Raw genomic sequence first — 18,170 nt, 5'->3', positions numbered from 1 at the left:
TGCTGAATAATGCTAGTGGGAACACTAGTTGCACCATTACTGCTATTATGTCTGTGCCTGTAGTCTAAGTTTTCAGTCCACATTACCGTGATGATGGAGTAGCATTTGAACTTTCTCAGAACAAGTGCAGAGCCATGTGGTGGCATTATTGTGCACTGTTAACCACAATTTTGTGCATTTTTTTTTTAGTATAGACAAGGCTTATGAGTAGGTATCTATAGGACAGATTTCTGTAAGAGAGAAAACTAGGTTGCTTACTTACTAGTAATTGTAGTTCTCTGAGTATATTGTCTTCTGACATCCAAACTCTTCTACCCTCTCTTTTTGTCTTTGGAGTGCTGGTTCTGAACAGAATTTAAAGATTGGGACCAGCATTTATCCTTTTATAGATGCAGTCTCTACAAGATTCTCCATTGTGAACTGTTTTTTTTACAGTTTTGTGTTTATTTGACTTGATACTCAATCCCAGTAATGTGGATCAGTAAAAGTGATATATTCAAAGAATTCCAGTTAATGGTTAAGTAACCTGGATAGTCTTTTACGTTTCCTTAACTATTACCAGAAGTCTAAGGTTTAGTGGCAGCCAGCAGTGTGTCAATATTAAAATATTCTCAGATGGTGCTAGTTATTGGTTTCCCTTCTACCAAAGAGGGCTTTTGGGTGTGTGGAACCCAACTCTTTTTTTAATATTTAGAAAAAAAAAGTGAAGCACTTAAACATTAATTTTTATTTTCTTTGATTGGCATGGTATTATTCACTGAAATATTTGGGACTAGATTTATATAGTAGGATTACCACCATTCAAAGTGGTTTAGGTGGATGGGCATGAGGGATCTTATGTACTTTTTACCCAAATGAAAGAAATGGAAAAAATAATAAAAATCCACTACTTTAAAAATTCATGTTTTGAGGTTTTGTCTGAAATGGAGGGAATTTCTTCAGAGTATTAAATATTCTGAACACTAAAGATGAAAACAGAATTATAAATGGATTTCTAAATGTTATGCCTCACCAGCATGCTATGTAATTGAGCAAAGCACATGTAGTCAGTTGAGTGGATTCTGAGCTAATTTTTGAGCCCTTTCTTGTAGAATCTCGTAACAGTGAGTCATGGTGACCCTGTTTTAGCCACTGCTAATAGAATTTTTGAATACATAAAGCTGTTTTATGTTATATCACTAATTTAATAAATAAAATACATCAAGTATTATGTAAACGCGTACGGGGAAACAAGCAGTAAATAATATTTGTTGTAAAGCACAAATAAACAAAAACATCTTCACATTTTTAAATTGTAAAGAAGCAGTGAGGGTGGGGGGATGGGACCTTTTTACTATCCACTTCATCCTCTGAATCTGCTTTGCCTAACTGAGTTCTTTTCAGTTCTGGCATATAGTTATTGTAGCACAGAGAGCGTCCCATGTTCCTCTAAGAGCTAAGTTCATTTTATATTAGCCATGTCTGCTTTACAGGGAAAGAAAGAATCTCTGTTGCTTGATGAGAAATGCCAGTCAGTCACCTTCCACTCAGTTCACAGTCAACCAATGACAAGTGTGCTGTGGTACTTCAGCAAATGCTGGATTCATTCTCAGTCTGCATAATTGAATCATCTGAAGTAACCCTTTCTCATGCCCCTTCAGTTTCAGAGGCCTGCCTCATCTGGGTTTCAGATACTGTTAGGCATATATCATTATTCCTTCTTGGGAGTCTTGAGCTGAATAGGAAGTTTGTTTTTACCTATAAATTGAATTTCTCTAAAGAGATTACCCCAAGTTTGTGAGTAGCTGGAGTTTTAGATTCACAGTTTCTTGAGAGGTTTCAGAGTGGTAACCGTGTTAGTCTGTATCAGCAAAAACAACGAAGAGTCCTTGTGGCACTTTAGAGACTAACAAATTTATTTGGGCATAAGCTTTTGTGAGCTAAAACTCACTTCATCAAATGCATGGACTGGAAAATACACAGCACATGAAAAGATGGGAGTTCCCTTTTATCAAGTGGGGGGTTAGTGCTAACGAGCCAATTCAGTTAAGGTTGAAGTGGCCTATTCTCAACTGTTGACAAGAAGGGGTGAATACCAAGGGAGGGAAAATTACTTTTGTAGTGCTAATGAGGCCAATGCAGTCAAGGTGGCCCATTTTAAACAGTTGTCAAGAAGGTGTGAGTATCAGCAGAGGGAAATTAGTTTTTGTAGTGACCCATCGTGAAGTAGCTGATGAAGTGGGTTTTAGCCCCCAAAAGCTTATGTCCAAATAAATTTGTTAGTCTCTAGGGTGCCACAAGGACTCCTTGTTGTTTTTAGTTTCGGGAGAGTAGCTCTGACTGTCTTAACTGGAAAGCAAGAAGCAAGTCTGATTGAGAAGAGGCAGACTGGAGCCAAAAATCCTGTTCAGTAATTGGTTCATTGGCTTGTGATATCAGAGAAATAGGGAACAGCCCATTATTTTACATAGAGATTCTTTATATACAAACAAAAGGTTGCTCATAAATGTACTTGGTACCAGAGCACCTTAGGCCAAAGATCAATGATTAACTTCATAGTCATCTCATTGGACCTAAGGCCGTATGATCTGGACGCTCAGGTGAAGAGAGGGATAGAGCTGGCAGCTGATCACCACTTGGTGGTCAGTTGGATCCGACACATGGGACACTGGCCAGATAGATACAGGAGGCCCAAATGATCAGTGCAAGTCACCTGGGAACATCTGTTGGAGGACTCTGTGCAGAAAGATTTCAATTCCCACCTCCAGAAGAACTTCTCCTGCATTCTGGGTGAGGTCTTGGACACTGAGTCCGAGTGGACCATTATTCAGGGCCTCAATCGTTGAGGCAACCACAAAAAGCTGTGTCCTAAAGGCAGTTGGTGCCTGTCATAGTGGCAACCCTAGATCCTGCTGGTGGACTCCAGTGGTGAGGGAAGCTGTTAAGTCGAAGAAGGAGGCCTTCTGAGCAATGCTTACGAACCGGACTCCTGATACAGCTGAGGAAGTACCAACTGGTAAGAGGGCTGCGACTTTGGCCATCATTGAAGCAAAAGCCCAGGCTTGGGAAGAGTTTGGAGAGACCACGGAGAATGACTACTGGACAGCCTCAAAGGTGTTCTGGCAAACCATTTGTTGCCTTAGGAGGGATCAGCAGGATGTTGCCCAGGCTATACTCAGCATGGGTGGTGAAATGCTGACCTCGACTGAGGAGATTGTCAAGAATTGGAAGAAGCACTTTGAGGAAATCCTCAATCCGATAGACATGCCCCTCTTCCAGTGCTGGAAACCTCCAATGAGATCAGATCCATTTCTGATCCTAAAGTCAATACAGCGGTAAAGTGCCTTCGTAGTGATAAGGCAGCAGGTGTGGATGAGATTCACCCAGACATGTTGAAAGCACTGGATAAGGTTGCGGTGTTGTCATCAACACACCTCTTCATTGTTGTGTGGAAGATTCCTCTGGACTGACAAACTGGGGTAGTGGTCCCAATCTTTAAGAAAGGAGACTAGAAGGTATGTTCCAACTATAGGGATATCACACTCCTCGGCCTCCCTGGCAAAGCCTATACTAGGGTGCTGGAGAGGAGGTTATGCCCGTTAGTGGAACCTCAGATTAAGGAGAAACAATGTGGATTCCATCCCGGCCGTGGAAAAATGGATCACCTCTTTGCTCTCTCACAGATACTCAAGGTGTTGTGGGAATTTGCTAATCCGGTTTACCTTTATTTTGTGGACCTGAAGAAGGAATATGACTGCATTCCACGAGATGTCTTGTGGGAAGTGCTGTGGGAGTATGAGGTGCCACTTTTGCATGCTATCCGGTCCCTCTATTCTTGGAGCGAGAGTTGCGTTCATATTCTTGGCATTAAGTTGAGTTCGTTCAAGGTGGACGTTGGACTCCGCCAAGGGTGGGTCTTGTCCCCACTCCTGTTCGTGATTTTCATGGACAGGATATCAAGGCGCAGCTGAGCTGTGGAGTGCATCCAGTAGGAGCTCGGAGGTAGCTTTTCAGCTGTTTGTAGATGGTGATGTCCTTGCTTCTTCAGACTGCGATCTCTGACGCTCCCTTGTATGTTTTGCTGGTGAGTGTGAAATGGCTGGGATGAGAATCAGAACCTCCAAATCAGAGGTCATGGTCCTTTCTTGGAAGAAAGTGGACTGCTCTCTCCAGGTGGGGGGGGGGTGGTAGTAGTCCGTAGTGTTTAAGTACCTGCTTGTCTTGTTCATGAGTGATGGCAAGTGGGAGCATGAGATCAACTGGCGGATTGGTGTGTCGGTGATGTGGGGGCTGTACTGATCGATGGTGGTGAAGCAGGAGCTGAGTTCTTGAACAAAACTCTCCGTTCACAAGTCGCTCTACATCCCCATCCACACCTATGTTCACAAACCTTGGGTAATGACCGAAAGGACAAGATCGTGGGGATAAGCGGCGGAAATGAGGTTTCTCCGCAGGGTGGCTGGGCATACTCTCCAAGATAGGGTGAGGAGCTTGGCTATTTGGGAGGGCCTCGGAGTAGAGCCGCTACTCCTCCTGATCAGGAAGAGCCAGTTAAGGTGGTTCGGGCACCTGATAAGGATGCCCCCTGGGAAGCTTCCATTGGAACTCTGACGGGCACATCCCATAGGGCAGAGGTCCTGAGGCCAACCAAGGACACGCTGGAGGTATTACATCTCCTGGCTGGCCTGGGAATGCCAGGGGATCCCCCAGAAGGACTTGGAACCTCCTGTTGCGGAGGAAAAGGAGGTTTGGTCCTCCCTACTCTCCATGCTGCAGCCACAACCCTCACCAGGAAAAGTGGCATAAAAGAGAAAGAAGAAGAAGAAAATTCTTTATATACATTCCATATTTAGGTAGGAACAACTCTCTTTATCACTAAGAGCTTGTGGATGTGAACATAAAGGGGAGAAGGCACTTGACTGCATTACCGTAATACTGATTTCAGGGCTAGAATTGCAGCTGACAGTGTGTAGTAGCTTTGATGACAGACAGTGTTGAATGCTGGAGAATCTGTTTACATGTGAAGGTGGTTGTTTCCAAAGTTTTGATAAAACCATACTGTGTTACTATTTCTCTTTGCTTACAGGGGTATTTTCAGTTGAAAGCAAATCCAGGTGCGTGGACATTGAGATTACGCGAAGGAAGATCGGAAGACATCTACCACATATTTGTGTAAGTAATAACCTAATTTTTGAGCAAACACAGTTGTAACTTACAATTACAAAAATACTTTGTAAAAAAGTATCACAGTTTTTGCAAAAATATGGAATTTACAGAAGGAAAACAAACAAAAACAATACGCAAATAAGAATAAAAAGCTAGCAATGATGATAATACTGATTAGCAAATGCAGTGGGGAAAAAAGGAAGCTTGAATGGGTAAAATGTAAAAGGTTGAGTATCAGTGAGTCTCTCTTCATGCAAATGGTTTTTCCAAAAAGTAGAGCAAACTACCTAACGGTTCTACTGCTTAGCCACATAGAGTGGGGAGGATGAGGTAACATTTTGCAAAGACTTAAAATCCTCATTAGGCTGATCCTGAATTGCATTAGTTTAATTGGGAACTAGTAGAGATAAAATAGGGACTGAGGATAATGGAGCCAGCCCACATTCTTGTATTCATGGTAATATTTCAGTCTCATTACACTAAATCTCTATTTATGTTAAGCAATTTGGATAATATCTTTTCCACAAATGCTACAAGTCCTAGTTTTCTCTTCCTGGCTGGCATGCCAGAAACATGTATGTTGCAATATCGTGTCTGATTTTTTAATAGAGCTGCTTCTATCTCCAGTCTTTAATTAGGGCTGTGTTCTGAGCAGTGATAGACAGTGAGGGATGAAGATAGTTTGTACCTTCATTTCAGACAGATTTGGTGTTTTGTTCTCTTCGTTAATTTTTTTTTTTGTATCATCCATTCTAACATCTCATTCAGGGGAGTCACTTATAGTTTACCTTGTAGCTTATAGTACCTTGTCTGGAATGTACCTTGTCTGTATGTACCTTGAAGCTTATAGTTTACCTTGTCTGGAAGGACTGATTTCTTTCAGCATGTTTTTACTAGTTGGCTCATTTTCTTTGTCCTCCTCTGTATTTTCAGTAAGTGCTTGCAGTGTGCTTAGGTGCCTCGTCTGCATAAGATGTACTGTGATTTTAAGTGTGAGACTATTTTTGTTTACTTAACTGAGCAGTAGCATAAACCAGAAATGCTGAAAATTCTTTTTTAAAAGTTTTGCAAGTATCGTTTAAAAAGAGATTTTGTTAAGAAAAAAGACCTTACTCAGTCTACATGTATGCATGGGAATCCAGTGCAGAGAACAGATAATAGATTTCATGTGTGTCATAAAAATAAAGGGAAGGGTAAACACCTTTAAAATCCCTCCTGGCCAGAGAAAAAACCCTTGCACCTGTAAAGGGTTAAGAAGCTAGGATAACCTTGCTGGCACCTGACCACAATGACCAATGAGGAGACAAGATACTTTCAAAGCTGGAGGGAGGGAGAAACAAAGGGTCTGCGTCTGTCTGTGTGTTGCTTTTGCCGGGGACAGAATAGGAATGGAGTCTTAGAACTTAGTAAGTAATCTAGCTAGATATGCGTTAGATTATGATTTCTTTAAATGGCTGAGGAAATAGGCTGTGCTGAATAGAATGAATATTCTTGTCTTTGTGTCTTTTTTGTAACTTAAGGTTTTGCCTAGAGGCATTCTCTATGTTTTGAATCTAATTACCCTGTAAGGTATTTACCATCCTGATTTTACAGAGGTGATTCTTTTTACCTTTTCTTATATTAAAATTCTTCTTGTAAGAAATTGAATGCTTTTTTCATTGTTCTTAAGATCCAAGGGTTTGGGTCTGTGGTCACCTATGAAAATTGGTGAGGATTTTTATCAAGCCTTCCCCGGGCAGGGGAGTGCAAGGTTTTGGTGAGGATTTTGGGGGGAAAGACGTTTCCAAACAACGCTTTCCCAGTAAACCCAGTCAAACGTTTGGTGGTGGCAGTGGAAGTCCAAGGGCAAAGGGTAAAATAGTTTGTACCTTGGGGAAGTTTTAACCTAAGCTGGTAAAAGTGAGCTGAGGAGGTTTTCATGCAGGTCCCCACATCTGTACCGTAGAGTTCAGAGTGGGAAAGGAACCTTGACGATGTGTTTTTGGTAGCTTTTGTTGCCGAGAACTTCACTGCTGCATTTTGTCTTAGATGGAATTTATTAAGGGCTGATGGCTTCATGCTCAAATATATTGCATTGCTGTAGTCTTCCAGTCCAGAAGTGACACAGGCATGTATGTAAATTTTTGGGGGCAGAGACTATCTTTTTGTTCTGGATTTATACAGCACCTAGCACAATGGGGTCCTGTTCCAATGAGGGACTGGGACTCCTAGGCACCACAATAATAAATAATAGAGGGCAGGTCATTATCCACCAGAATAGGACAGTCTCCAAGCCAACCAGAGCTAGAAAGCATTACTCATGGATGCCGATGAGTAAGTACTCCTAAGCTACAGACTGAATTGCCCAACTGTGAATGTGTTTCTTCAACCAGAGGAGACCGCACCATGGCTGTAAATTCTTCAAAGTGTTATCTTTATGCCTACCTTTATGAATCACCTGTTCAGCTTCAACCAGCCATTCTTCATCCATGAGGTGGGCCATCTTGGTGATGATGTAGGGTTAGTACTGAAGGATACCTAGAATGGTGTCATCTACATATTGATGGTACTTCAGTCCAGGTCATTTTACTATTTCTCCTAGAGGCTGGGTGGGAATGTTGAATAGGACAAGAGAGAAAATTGATCCTTGTGGTGAGGGGACTGGAGCAGAGGTGCAATCTCCCACCACTACACTTTGGATCTGTCCCTCCATGAAGGACTGAAACCATTTTAGCACATTTCCCTGGGCCCCTGCCACATCTCTTAAGCAAGACAGCAGTATCTCATGGTCCACAGTGGTGAATGCTATAGAGAAGTCTAGTAAAATGAAGATTAGATGTCTACCCTCCTTCAATCAACAGCATGAGATCATCTATTATAACTGCTGAAGCTGTTTTCATCTTGGCTTGTAATACAGCTTCAGTACAGGTTTTAAGGAGGTCTTTGAGCTTCATCCTGTCTTTTTTCATCCTTCCTTTCTACCATTGGTGCTCAAATTTCCATACCCCTCTCTTCATCTAGTACACAGTATCGGAAAACCAAGGAGTTCTCTGTGGGCGATAAGGGAGGGGCCATTTGAGGGCCAGTGTGGCAATTATCAAGACTAGAACACGATGGTAATGATTCATCAGATTGTCGATTCCTTATCCTTTGTGTGGAATGCTGCTATCCTTTAGAATACTTTGGAATCTGGAGAAGTACGTGAACCTTCATGGCTTAATCGGGATCCCGGATCTGTCTTGTTGCCTGGGAATTGAGAATGCTGACCACTCTCTATTTGAATGAGCTGATGGTTTCGTCCAAGACAGTAGCTGGGTTGTGATGTCCTCTAATTTTGAAGAACAGATCCGAAGGGTGATTGGTTGAGTGGATTTGTCAAAGGGTGACTGGCCCCTTTGAGAAGAAGCAAAGCCTGGTGCACCTAGTCTTTAGCTGTCTCCCAGTTGGGGTTAAAAGAAGGCATCTGCACCATATAAATGGAAGATCAAAAAAGGCAGGTGAGAGCTATCTGACAGTACAGACTGGAGGAGCAAGGAAAGGGGCAGGTGAGAGCTGCCTGGGAGAGACCAGGACATTGGAGAGAGCAGAAAGCTCTTCAGGCCCTCCCTGGGAAAAGAAAGGAATTGGCTAGGAGGCCAATGGAGGACCTAATTTGCTGACCTTCCTGAGCTGGAGAGCAAGTGCCAGGAGGCTGAAAACGACTGAGTTGTTGGGCTGTGTTTGGGTAGAAGAGTCATGAGTCTGATCACTCTCAGGTGGATGGCCTGGAGAGTGCGGCCCTGGAACAAGGGCATAAAGGAACTGGGATCCAAGTGCTAGTGGACTCATGGGTGGGTGACTTGAAAGTGGTGTCCCTGGAGAGGGGAATGAAAAATCACTGTACTGTGATACGTTTTACTGCGGGAATTGGGATAATAGATTTACCTTGAAGTTTCTATGGACTATTATATGAATATGTGAATATATTTTTCACAGAGTGGGGCTCTGAATGGGTACTGAGAGACACTGTACTCTTTTTTGACTGGACTAGAGGGAAACGGAGGCAGGCATACCTATTATGCCACAGGATAGTACCCCAGTAGAGGGCTGCCTTGTTATGCAGTTGGACTGGAGAACTGAAAGTTCTAGAGGAGCAACTGTGAGGAGATGAATTTTGGAGCATAAGCATCTGAGGTCTAGTTGACCTGAATGTTTAAGTCTCACAGGCTGACCATTCGTGGGTATTATTTCATTAAAACACTCAGCTTCTTTATGATCCCTTTTGTCTTCGTTGTTCTGTAAATGAATACAAACTCTTATCTTTGCTCTGGATTATATTCTTACTTGAAGGAATTCAAATGACCTTGTCTTACCTGAGGAATCTATTTTTTGGGAGTTGATGTTTGAGGAAAAGATGCTGCCTGCCCTCTTCTCCTGGCTGGTTATGTGATGGGTTGAGTACAAGGTTTGTCTCCCCAAGACTTGTGCTGCCATCCAGCGAGGTCTCTGTAATGCAGGCTATATCAAGGGCTACATTACTGATGAGATCAGCATTCCTTCTACTCCCAGGAGAAATTGTTTCCTCCCCCAACCCTCCCTTTTCTTTGCATTATCGTTCCATTTGTTCCAGATCAAAATGGTTATCTTTCATATTCTACCTTTTCTCTGACCACAGAGGCCATACTCTTTGCATCAGGCACCCACCTGGTCTGCCTCTTGAATCAGTGGACTTAGTCTCTTCCAGAGTCAGCGCATCAATTTACTTGAATTTCAGGCCACCTCTTTTGCCTTCTGTAATGGGGAGGACTAGGCCCAAAGGCCCCTTGCTTAAGGCCTCAGTGTTCTGCCACACCCATCCCAGGAAAGGAGCAGTAGGAGTCCTCCAAGCAGCTGAGAGTGACTGCAGTGGAAGCAGCCAATCAGAGAGGCTTCAGGGAGCAGCCAATCAAGGCCTAAAAGGACCATATAAAAGGAGCTGCAGAGCCAGACAGTCAATTCCTTGCTCGAACCAGAGAAGTGCAGCTGGTGCTGATGGCTGGCCAAAGGGAATTGCAGAACCATGAACAGCTCAGTGCTGGCAGGGACTGGAACAGTGAGGAAGAGCTCCTTGCTGGCTGCTGGGCCTGAACTGAGATAAGCCCCGAGGTCAAGGTGAAGCTTTGGTAAAGGCTGGGACTGCAAGGAAGTGTCCCAGGGAACCAAAAGCTGTTTAGTTAAAGGGAGACGGTGACACGTGGCTGTTATTCTTAGGGTCCTTGGGCTGGGACCCGGAGTAGTGAGAGGGCCCAGGTCCCCCACATAGGCCACAGGAGAACTGGTCTACAATTGGACAGCAATAACCTCCCCAAGTCCCCTTCACCTGCCCTCCTCCAATGACTGTCATAACAACAGATGCTTCCCTGTTGGGATGAGGTTCACATCTAGACATCCACACTCCTCACGGCATTTGGACAGCCCAAGAAACCACTCTTTACATCAACCTGCTGGAACTCAGAGCAGTCAGATACACTTGTCTCCAGTTTCTGCCACTAATCAGAGGGAAACACATAAAGGTCATGATGGACAACATGTCACGCATGTCTTCTATAAACTATCAAGGGGGAGCAAGAGTCCCCCTCCCTCTATACCGAGGCGATAAATCTTTGGAGTTGGAGCATACACAATCGGATTGTTACCACCGCAGCTTACCTTTCAGGAGTTCAGAATGTGACTATGGACAAACTCAACTGGCACGTCTCTCGTGACCATCAGCGGGAGATAGATTCCACCATACTTCACTATGTAATCTGACAATGAGGCACTTCTCAAATAGACTTCTTCGCTATGGTGATAAACAGGAAATGTGCCCAGTTTTGCTCCAGAGCAGGTCTGGGTTACCAATCCCTAGGGATGCCTTTCACTTCCAGTGGTCACCGGGTCTTCTGTACGCATTCCCCCTACTCTCCTGATATCCAGAGTCCTACTCGGAATAAGAAAGGACAAGGCTAGAGTTATTCTGATTGTTCCGACATGACCCAGACAAACATGGTTTCCTTACTTACAGCTGGCTGTGTTCTTCCTGATTCTTGATCTCCTTTCTCAGGAGAGCAGGAAGATCCTTCACCCCAGTCTCATAATCCTTTAACTCAAAGCATGGCTGCTTGATGGTTCGTGGACATACAAATGGCCTTTTCACAGCAAGTAAAAAGGGTGTTACCATACTGCAGGAAACAGTCTACATGCTGCACTTATTTACAGAAATGAGTAAGATTTGCCTGCTAGTGTGATCTCAAACACATTGCACCTCGTTGCTGCCAGACATACTGGACTACATTCCAGAACTACAGACCTCAGGTTATCACTGAGCTCCATTAGAGTTCATGTGGCAGCCATCACAGCCTTCCATTCTCCAATAAAGGTTTACTCCATATTTGCCCATCCAACAACAGTGAGATTCCTCCAAGGCCCGGGTAACCCTTTTCAGCCAGTTAAATGCCCTATTCTGGTTTGGGACCTCAGTTTGATTCTTACATGCCTTACAAGACCACTGTTTGAACCTATGGCTGCCTACTAACTCCTCCATTTATTGATGAAAACGGCATTTTTGGTTGCCATCTCAATAAGTGGTAGAAATAGTTTCTCTTATGCCATATCCCACAATTACAGTATTTTTCAGAGACAAGATTACATTATGTCCACACCCTGAGTTTTTTTGCCAAAAATAGTTTCTCATTTCCATATTAATCAGCCCATTCACCTCCCCGTTTTTCAACCTAAACCTCACTGGGATAAGCATGTTCAACATGCTTGATATCAGGGGAGCCCTGGTCTTCTAACTAGATGGGACTAAACCTTTCAGGAAGTCTTCCAGCTTGTTTTGATCACAGATAGAACAAAGGGAGCTGCAATCTCTAAACAGAGGCTTTCTAGGTAGATAACTGACTATTAGTAATTGCTACCATTATCGTAATCTCAAAGCATCTACTAACATACAAGAATAGTCTGCACGATTTATTTCCACCTGTACAGTCTTCCTTAAAAACGTTTCTATCACTGAAATATGTAAAGTCGCAACTTGGGCTTCTAAGCATACTTTCGCTGAACACGGTGCAATAATCTGTGACTCTGCTTCCAATACTGTGTTCAGCTCAGCTCGTACTTTCTTCCATACTGAACTAGACTCCAAAGCCCCCTCCTCTTTAAAGGGAAACTGCTCAGTAGTCACACATAAGGACACTACTCAAAGAAGAAATAGTATTACCTGAAACCTGTATTAGATAAACAGGGATATTTATTGAGGTTTAAAAGAATTTCCAGTTTTATTAAGTACTATAATTAAATATATGATGAAAAATATTAGAAGCAATTATATTGTTATATTAGTATCACTGCTTCTTATTGCTCAATACTTCCCTGTAATGGGGCACACAAGAAATGCTTACTCACCCTGTGCAGTAACTGCAGTTCTTCAAGATAGGTGTACCTGTGGGGGTTCCACTACCCACCCTTCTCCCCTTTGCTTCAGAGTTCCCTGTCATGGGGCTTTGCGGTAGAGAAGGAACTGAGGACGGTTAGTCTGTACAGTCCTATATAGTAACTGTATGGGGCACAAGGTGGAGTAACATGCAAGTGCATAAACAAATGGATGACTCTATGGAAAATCTCTCATCAAAGGTGCACGGGGCTCAGGTGGAGCACCCATAGGGGGACACATCTTAAAGAACAGCCATTACTACACAGGGTGAGTAACCATTTCTTGTGTGCCCCATTACAGGGAAGTGTTGAGCAACTTTAATAAGAAGCAGTGATACTAATATAACAATATAATTGTTTTTAATATTTTTATCATATATTTAATTCTAGTACTTAATAAAACTGGAAATTTCTTTAAACCTCAATAAATATCCCCGTTTATGAAGTACAGGGTGTTTGTTTTAAATCCTCATGTGACTGAAGAATATTCAAGTAGTGTAGCTTTTAGGTTTTTCTATAGTAGTCAAGGGAATAAAAATTCAACATTCAGGTATTCTGTTTGGCAAGATATGTCATTTTACAGTCTTCTTTCCAAAGAAAGTGTTGGTATTTGAAAATGCAAAGTCTTACGTGGTCATGAGGACACTCTTGTGTTATGCAGTGATGAAGCACAATTATTGTGAAAGAACCTATCAGTCATTTTACTATAACTGTATGGAGACCCCTGTTAAGCACTGTGAAGAAGAAAAATTGAGAAAGGTTCCGACATCAGAAAACTAGTGCAGGACATACTGTACACAGACATTTTTAGCTTCAGCAAATATAAACAGTTATAAAATAAAAATAAAATTTAATATATGTAACGTTTTAAGGAGTGTATACATTTGTATATCTGTTGTTTTTTCTCATAGCCATGAAGGAGCAGATTCTTCAGTCCAGCTGGAAGATGTTATTGTAGTATTAAACAACTTCAAGAGCAAAATCCTCAAAGTCAAAGTATGTAAGCAGATAATTTGTGTGTGCATTATTTCTTTAAACGTATTAATAATGCTCAGGTGCCTTGGATTATGTTTAAGAGCAAGATGAAAGTCAGACTATACTATTCAGATTTTTTATAACTATATCCCCAGATGCACGGATTCATGCCATCAATTAATTTGTTGCATGTTTTTTGTATTGCCATAAAATATAACATATTATGGTACTTTTGTGAAGGAGTAATTTTTTTCAATTATAATTTTATTATAAATACGAAGTCCAAAGTTGTCCTTTACGCACAAAAATCCTGTGTAGGTGACTGGTAAGATTGATTTCAGAGTAGCAGCCATGTTAGTCTGTATTCGCAAAAAAGAAAAGGAGAACTTGTGGCACCTTAGAGACTAACAAATTTATTTGAGCATAAGCTTTTGTGAGCTACAGCTCACTTCATCGGATGAATTTTCCCTCATGAAATTTCCTATGGATTCTTTCATCTCTGAAGGTGCAAGACTGGTCTCTCTGGTGAAAGAAACAAGAGGGCTTAGCTCCCACAACCAACAGATTCCTTACAATCAACTGGAAACTAGAGCCACCTGCACCAGCTCTGCCACACCTCCATCCCAATCCCCTTATCATTTCCAATATCTTTGCTCTGTTGGAGCTGCTAGGGTATTTTTCCATCTCTGATGCTGGCTCTTTTAATTTTACTCTGCATTCCCCACAGGCATGTCTTTCAACTGTCCATCATTTTGTAGGATATCACTCATTTTCGTCCCAGAATTATCTGCATTCCATGAAAATTTGGTGTCCCTTTACTTCTATAGTTGCAAATTACATCAGAAATAAAGAATAATGAAAGTGAGGTTATGTGAAGACAACAAGGAGTCCGGTGGCACCTTAAAGACTAACAGATTTATTTGAGCATAGGCTTTTGTGGGTACAAACCTCACTTCTTCAGATGTATGGAGTGACAGTTACAGATGCAGACATAAATATACTCCCATGAAGAGAAGGGAGTTACCTCACAAGTGGAGAACCAGTGTTGACAGGGCCAATTCGATCAGGGTGGATGTAGTCCACTCCCAACAATAGATGAGGAAGTGTCAATTCCAGGAAAGGCGAAGCTGCTTCTGTAATGAGCCAGCCACTCCCAGTCCCTATTCAAGCCCAAATTAATGGTGTTAAATTTGCAAATGAATTTTAGTTCTGCTGTTTCGCTTTGAAGTCTGTTTCTGAAGTTTTTTGTTGAAGTATAGCTACTTTCAAATCTGTGTGCTTTTGTGTGTTACCATTCTTGATGTCCGATTTGTGCCCATTTATTCTTTTACTAAGTATAAAGTCCCTAAGTAAAAGAATAAATGGGCACAAATCGGACATCAAGAATGGTAACACACAAAAGCCAGTGGGAGAACACTTGAATCTTCCTGGACATTCTGTAACAGATTTGAAAGTAGCTATACTTGAACAAAAAACTTCAGAAACAGACTTCAAAGCGAAACAGCAGAACTAAAATTCATTTGCAAATTTAACACCATTAATTTGGGCTTGAATAGGGACTGGGAGTGGCTGGCTCATTACAGAAGCAGCTTTGCCTTTCCTGGAATTGACACTTCCTCATCTATTGTTGGGAGTGGACTACATCCACCCTGATCGAATTGGCCCTGTTAACACTGGTTCTCCACTTGTGAGGTAACTCCCTTCTCTTCATGTGTCAGTATATTTATGTCTGCATCTGTAACTGTCACTCCATGCATCTGAAGAGGTGAGGTTTTTATTCACGAAAGCTTATGCTCAAATAAATCTGTTAGTCTTTAAGGTGCCACCGGACTCCTTGTTGTCTTCACATAACCTCACTTTCATTATTCTTTATTTCTGAGTCTCCTCCCCAGTCCCATGGATGTAAGTTTTCAGGATCTGAGGGAAATGGGATAAAATGCGATAGAGGCAGCTGACCCAACCCTGTACCGTGCAGATACAGAGAGATCCACATGTTCAGCCTCAGTACACAGTCTGGGTCAAAATTAGGTAAATGATATGGTTGGAAAGTTGGTGTCCCCTTATCTGTTGTAACCAAGTAATTTAAATAAGTAGAGTTGTATCAAATGTGGCAGATAGTATCTAATTTAAATTAGACTGAAGTCTTGTCTATCATAAATCAGACGTAGGCTTCAGAGTAGCAGCCGTGTTAGTCTGTATTCGCAAAAAGAAAAGGAGTACTTGTGGCACCTTAGAGACTAACAAATTTATTAGAGCATAAGCTTTCGTGAGCTACAGCTCACTTCATCGGATGCATTTGGTGGAAAAAACAGAGGAGAGATTTATATACACACACACAGAGAACATGAAACAATGGGTTTATCATACACACTGTAAGGAGAGTGATCACTTAAGATAAGCCATCACCAACAGCAGGGGGGGAAAGGAGGAAAACCTTTCATGGTGACAAGCAGGTAGGCTAATTCCAGCAGTTAACAAGAATATCAGAGGAACAGTGGGGGGTGGGGTGGGAGGGAGAAATACCATGGGGAAATAGTTTTACTTTGTGTAATGACTCATCCATTCCCAGTCTCTATTCAAGCCTAAGTTAATTGTATCCAGTTTGCAAATTAATTCCAATTCAGCAGTCTCTCGTTGGAGTCTGTTTTTGAAGCTTTTTTGTTGAAGTATAGCCACTCTTAGGTCCTGTGATCGAGTGACCAGAGAGATTGAAGTGTTCTCCAACTGGTTTTTGAATGTTATAATTCTTGACGTCTGATTTGTGTCCATTCATTCTTTTACGTAGAGACTGTCCAGTTTGGCCAATGTACATGGCAGAGGGGCATTGCAGACGTAGGCTATATCTTCAGAGATACTTGGTGTGAAGAAACTAAAAAGCCACAGGTTTTTACTGATTCAGTACTGACACAAAGCTAACAACATTAGCTTGACAATACCAAAAAAAAAAATCTAAATTAATTTGGATAGAATTACGTACATTCAGACACTTCAAGTGTTTGAAAAATGTATGTGGGTTGCAGATATGTAGTTTAGAGAGTAAGGCCATCTAGCAAATTCAGTTGAAGCTACTGGGCTCGAACATGGTCCATCTTGGATTTTGGCACAAGAAAGTAGAGGGGGTATAAGGTGCATTGAGGAGCATATGTAAACGGGGGAATGGTCCCGCTATTGTGGGGAACTTTCCTGGCTTCTGCACTACCCCGAGGAAATGGGCTAGTGGAAGTATCTGAGTCCTCGCTCCCATTTCCTTTACCCAGAGGCCTCCCTGCCCTCGAGGACTCCCCTTCCACTCTCCTGTCTGGCAGAGTCCTCGTAACTCCAACAAGGCTGGGCCCAGGATTCCTGGGGGGCTCGACCCCCAACCTTGCTGTGGTCACCTAGGACAGGGGCTAGGGTGTCCCCACTCCAGGGTACTCTCTCTACACTGGACACTTTCCTGACCCACTGATCATTACATATGATTTAAAGCAAATACAATTTATTTAATCAATAATTAGTTTAAAAAGGAATAAGGAAAAATGGGAAAGGTTAAAGGAAAACACATCACCCTGCTCTGTGACAGGGAACATTACAAACAGTGTCTCTGGAATATCAGGGCAATTCACAGTCTGTTCCTTGTAGGTTCCAGGCCTTATTCTCAGGCCCTGGCTGTGCTGCAGGGATGCTGCAGGTTGGACACTTGCTCTGGTGGTGGCCACATGTTCTCAGGCTCTAAGTGGTCGGACTCTTCTTCCCAGCGTTGCCCCCACCCTGTTGGGCTTACGATCCCCCTCCAAGCCTGGCTTACAGAGCCGCTTGGCTGAGGCCTCTCACTGTGCTGGGCCCGCTGCCCAGAGTCCCCCTCACTCTCCCCAGCTGCTCACTGCACTCGGCTCCAGACTGCTGCAGCCCCAGCTCCACCACTCTGTCTCAGCGCTGCTGCTGCTCTGCCTTCACCTCCCTAGGCTGCTTCTCTGGCCCCTCTGGATCTGGTTACTACAGCTCTCCTCCCAGGACAAGTCTGCTCTGTAGGCTGCTTCTGTGACTCTGCTCCCAGCACTGACCTACTTCATGGGCTTCTTTTCTGGCCCCTCTGGCTCTGGTTGCTGCAGCTCTCTTCCCAGAGCAAGTCTACTCTCTCTAGGCTGCTTTTCTGGCCCCTCTAGATCTGGCACAGCTCTGCTCCACAGCACAGCTTGGGCCCCTGCTTTCTCCTTACCTCGGCCCCACTCTGTCTGACCCAGACAATTCCAGCTTACATGGAGGACGGGACCCCCTTGGCCTCCTGACTCCCTGATTACTCTGCCCGCCCTGTCATTCAGGCTGACCTGGAGTATTGGCCTCTCCCCATTGTTCCTGGGGAATGTCAGTCTCAGCGTCCTGATTTCCCATCAACCCTTCCCCTTTTGTACTGGGATCTAGCCAACCAAAACACTCCCACTCAATGTTAGTAAGGGGGCAACAGTCCCCTTACACATACACTGTGACAGGTACAAATCTGTCACAGTTTTCTCCTTTTCCAGAGCCCGAGGGAGACAAGGAGGGAGCTCGTGATTCACAATCTCCCTTGTGGGCTGCTTCAAGGGCAGTTCAACAGCATGTTTCCGCTAACTATGGTCTGTGTCACATACTGATACTGATACTACCTTTTATGAGCAAAG

At 43.0% G+C, this 18,170-nt stretch overlaps 1 protein-coding gene across 2 annotated transcripts in view; it reads left to right on the top strand.

Annotated features, from left to right (window-relative positions):
• UGGT2 (UDP-glucose glycoprotein glucosyltransferase 2) overlaps nucleotides 1-18,170 on the top strand; it is a 312,930-nt gene that overhangs the window by 238,065 nt on the left and 56,695 nt on the right. For both annotated transcript variants that reach the window (XM_038387171.2, XM_043504676.1), the window contains 2 exons: nucleotides 5,066-5,151; nucleotides 13,467-13,551. In XM_038387171.2, the coding sequence (XP_038243099.1) occupies nucleotides 5,066-5,151; nucleotides 13,467-13,551 (171 nt within the window). The remainder of the gene's footprint in view (nucleotides 1-5,065; nucleotides 5,152-13,466; nucleotides 13,552-18,170) is intronic.

The sequence above is a fragment of the Dermochelys coriacea genome, chromosome 1, assembly GCF_009764565.3.
Source record: "Dermochelys coriacea isolate rDerCor1 chromosome 1, rDerCor1.pri.v4, whole genome shotgun sequence".
In the NCBI taxonomy this organism is placed as follows: Eukaryota; Metazoa; Chordata; order Testudines; family Dermochelyidae; genus Dermochelys; species Dermochelys coriacea.
This window is presented reverse-complemented; position numbering and strand designations above follow the sequence as displayed.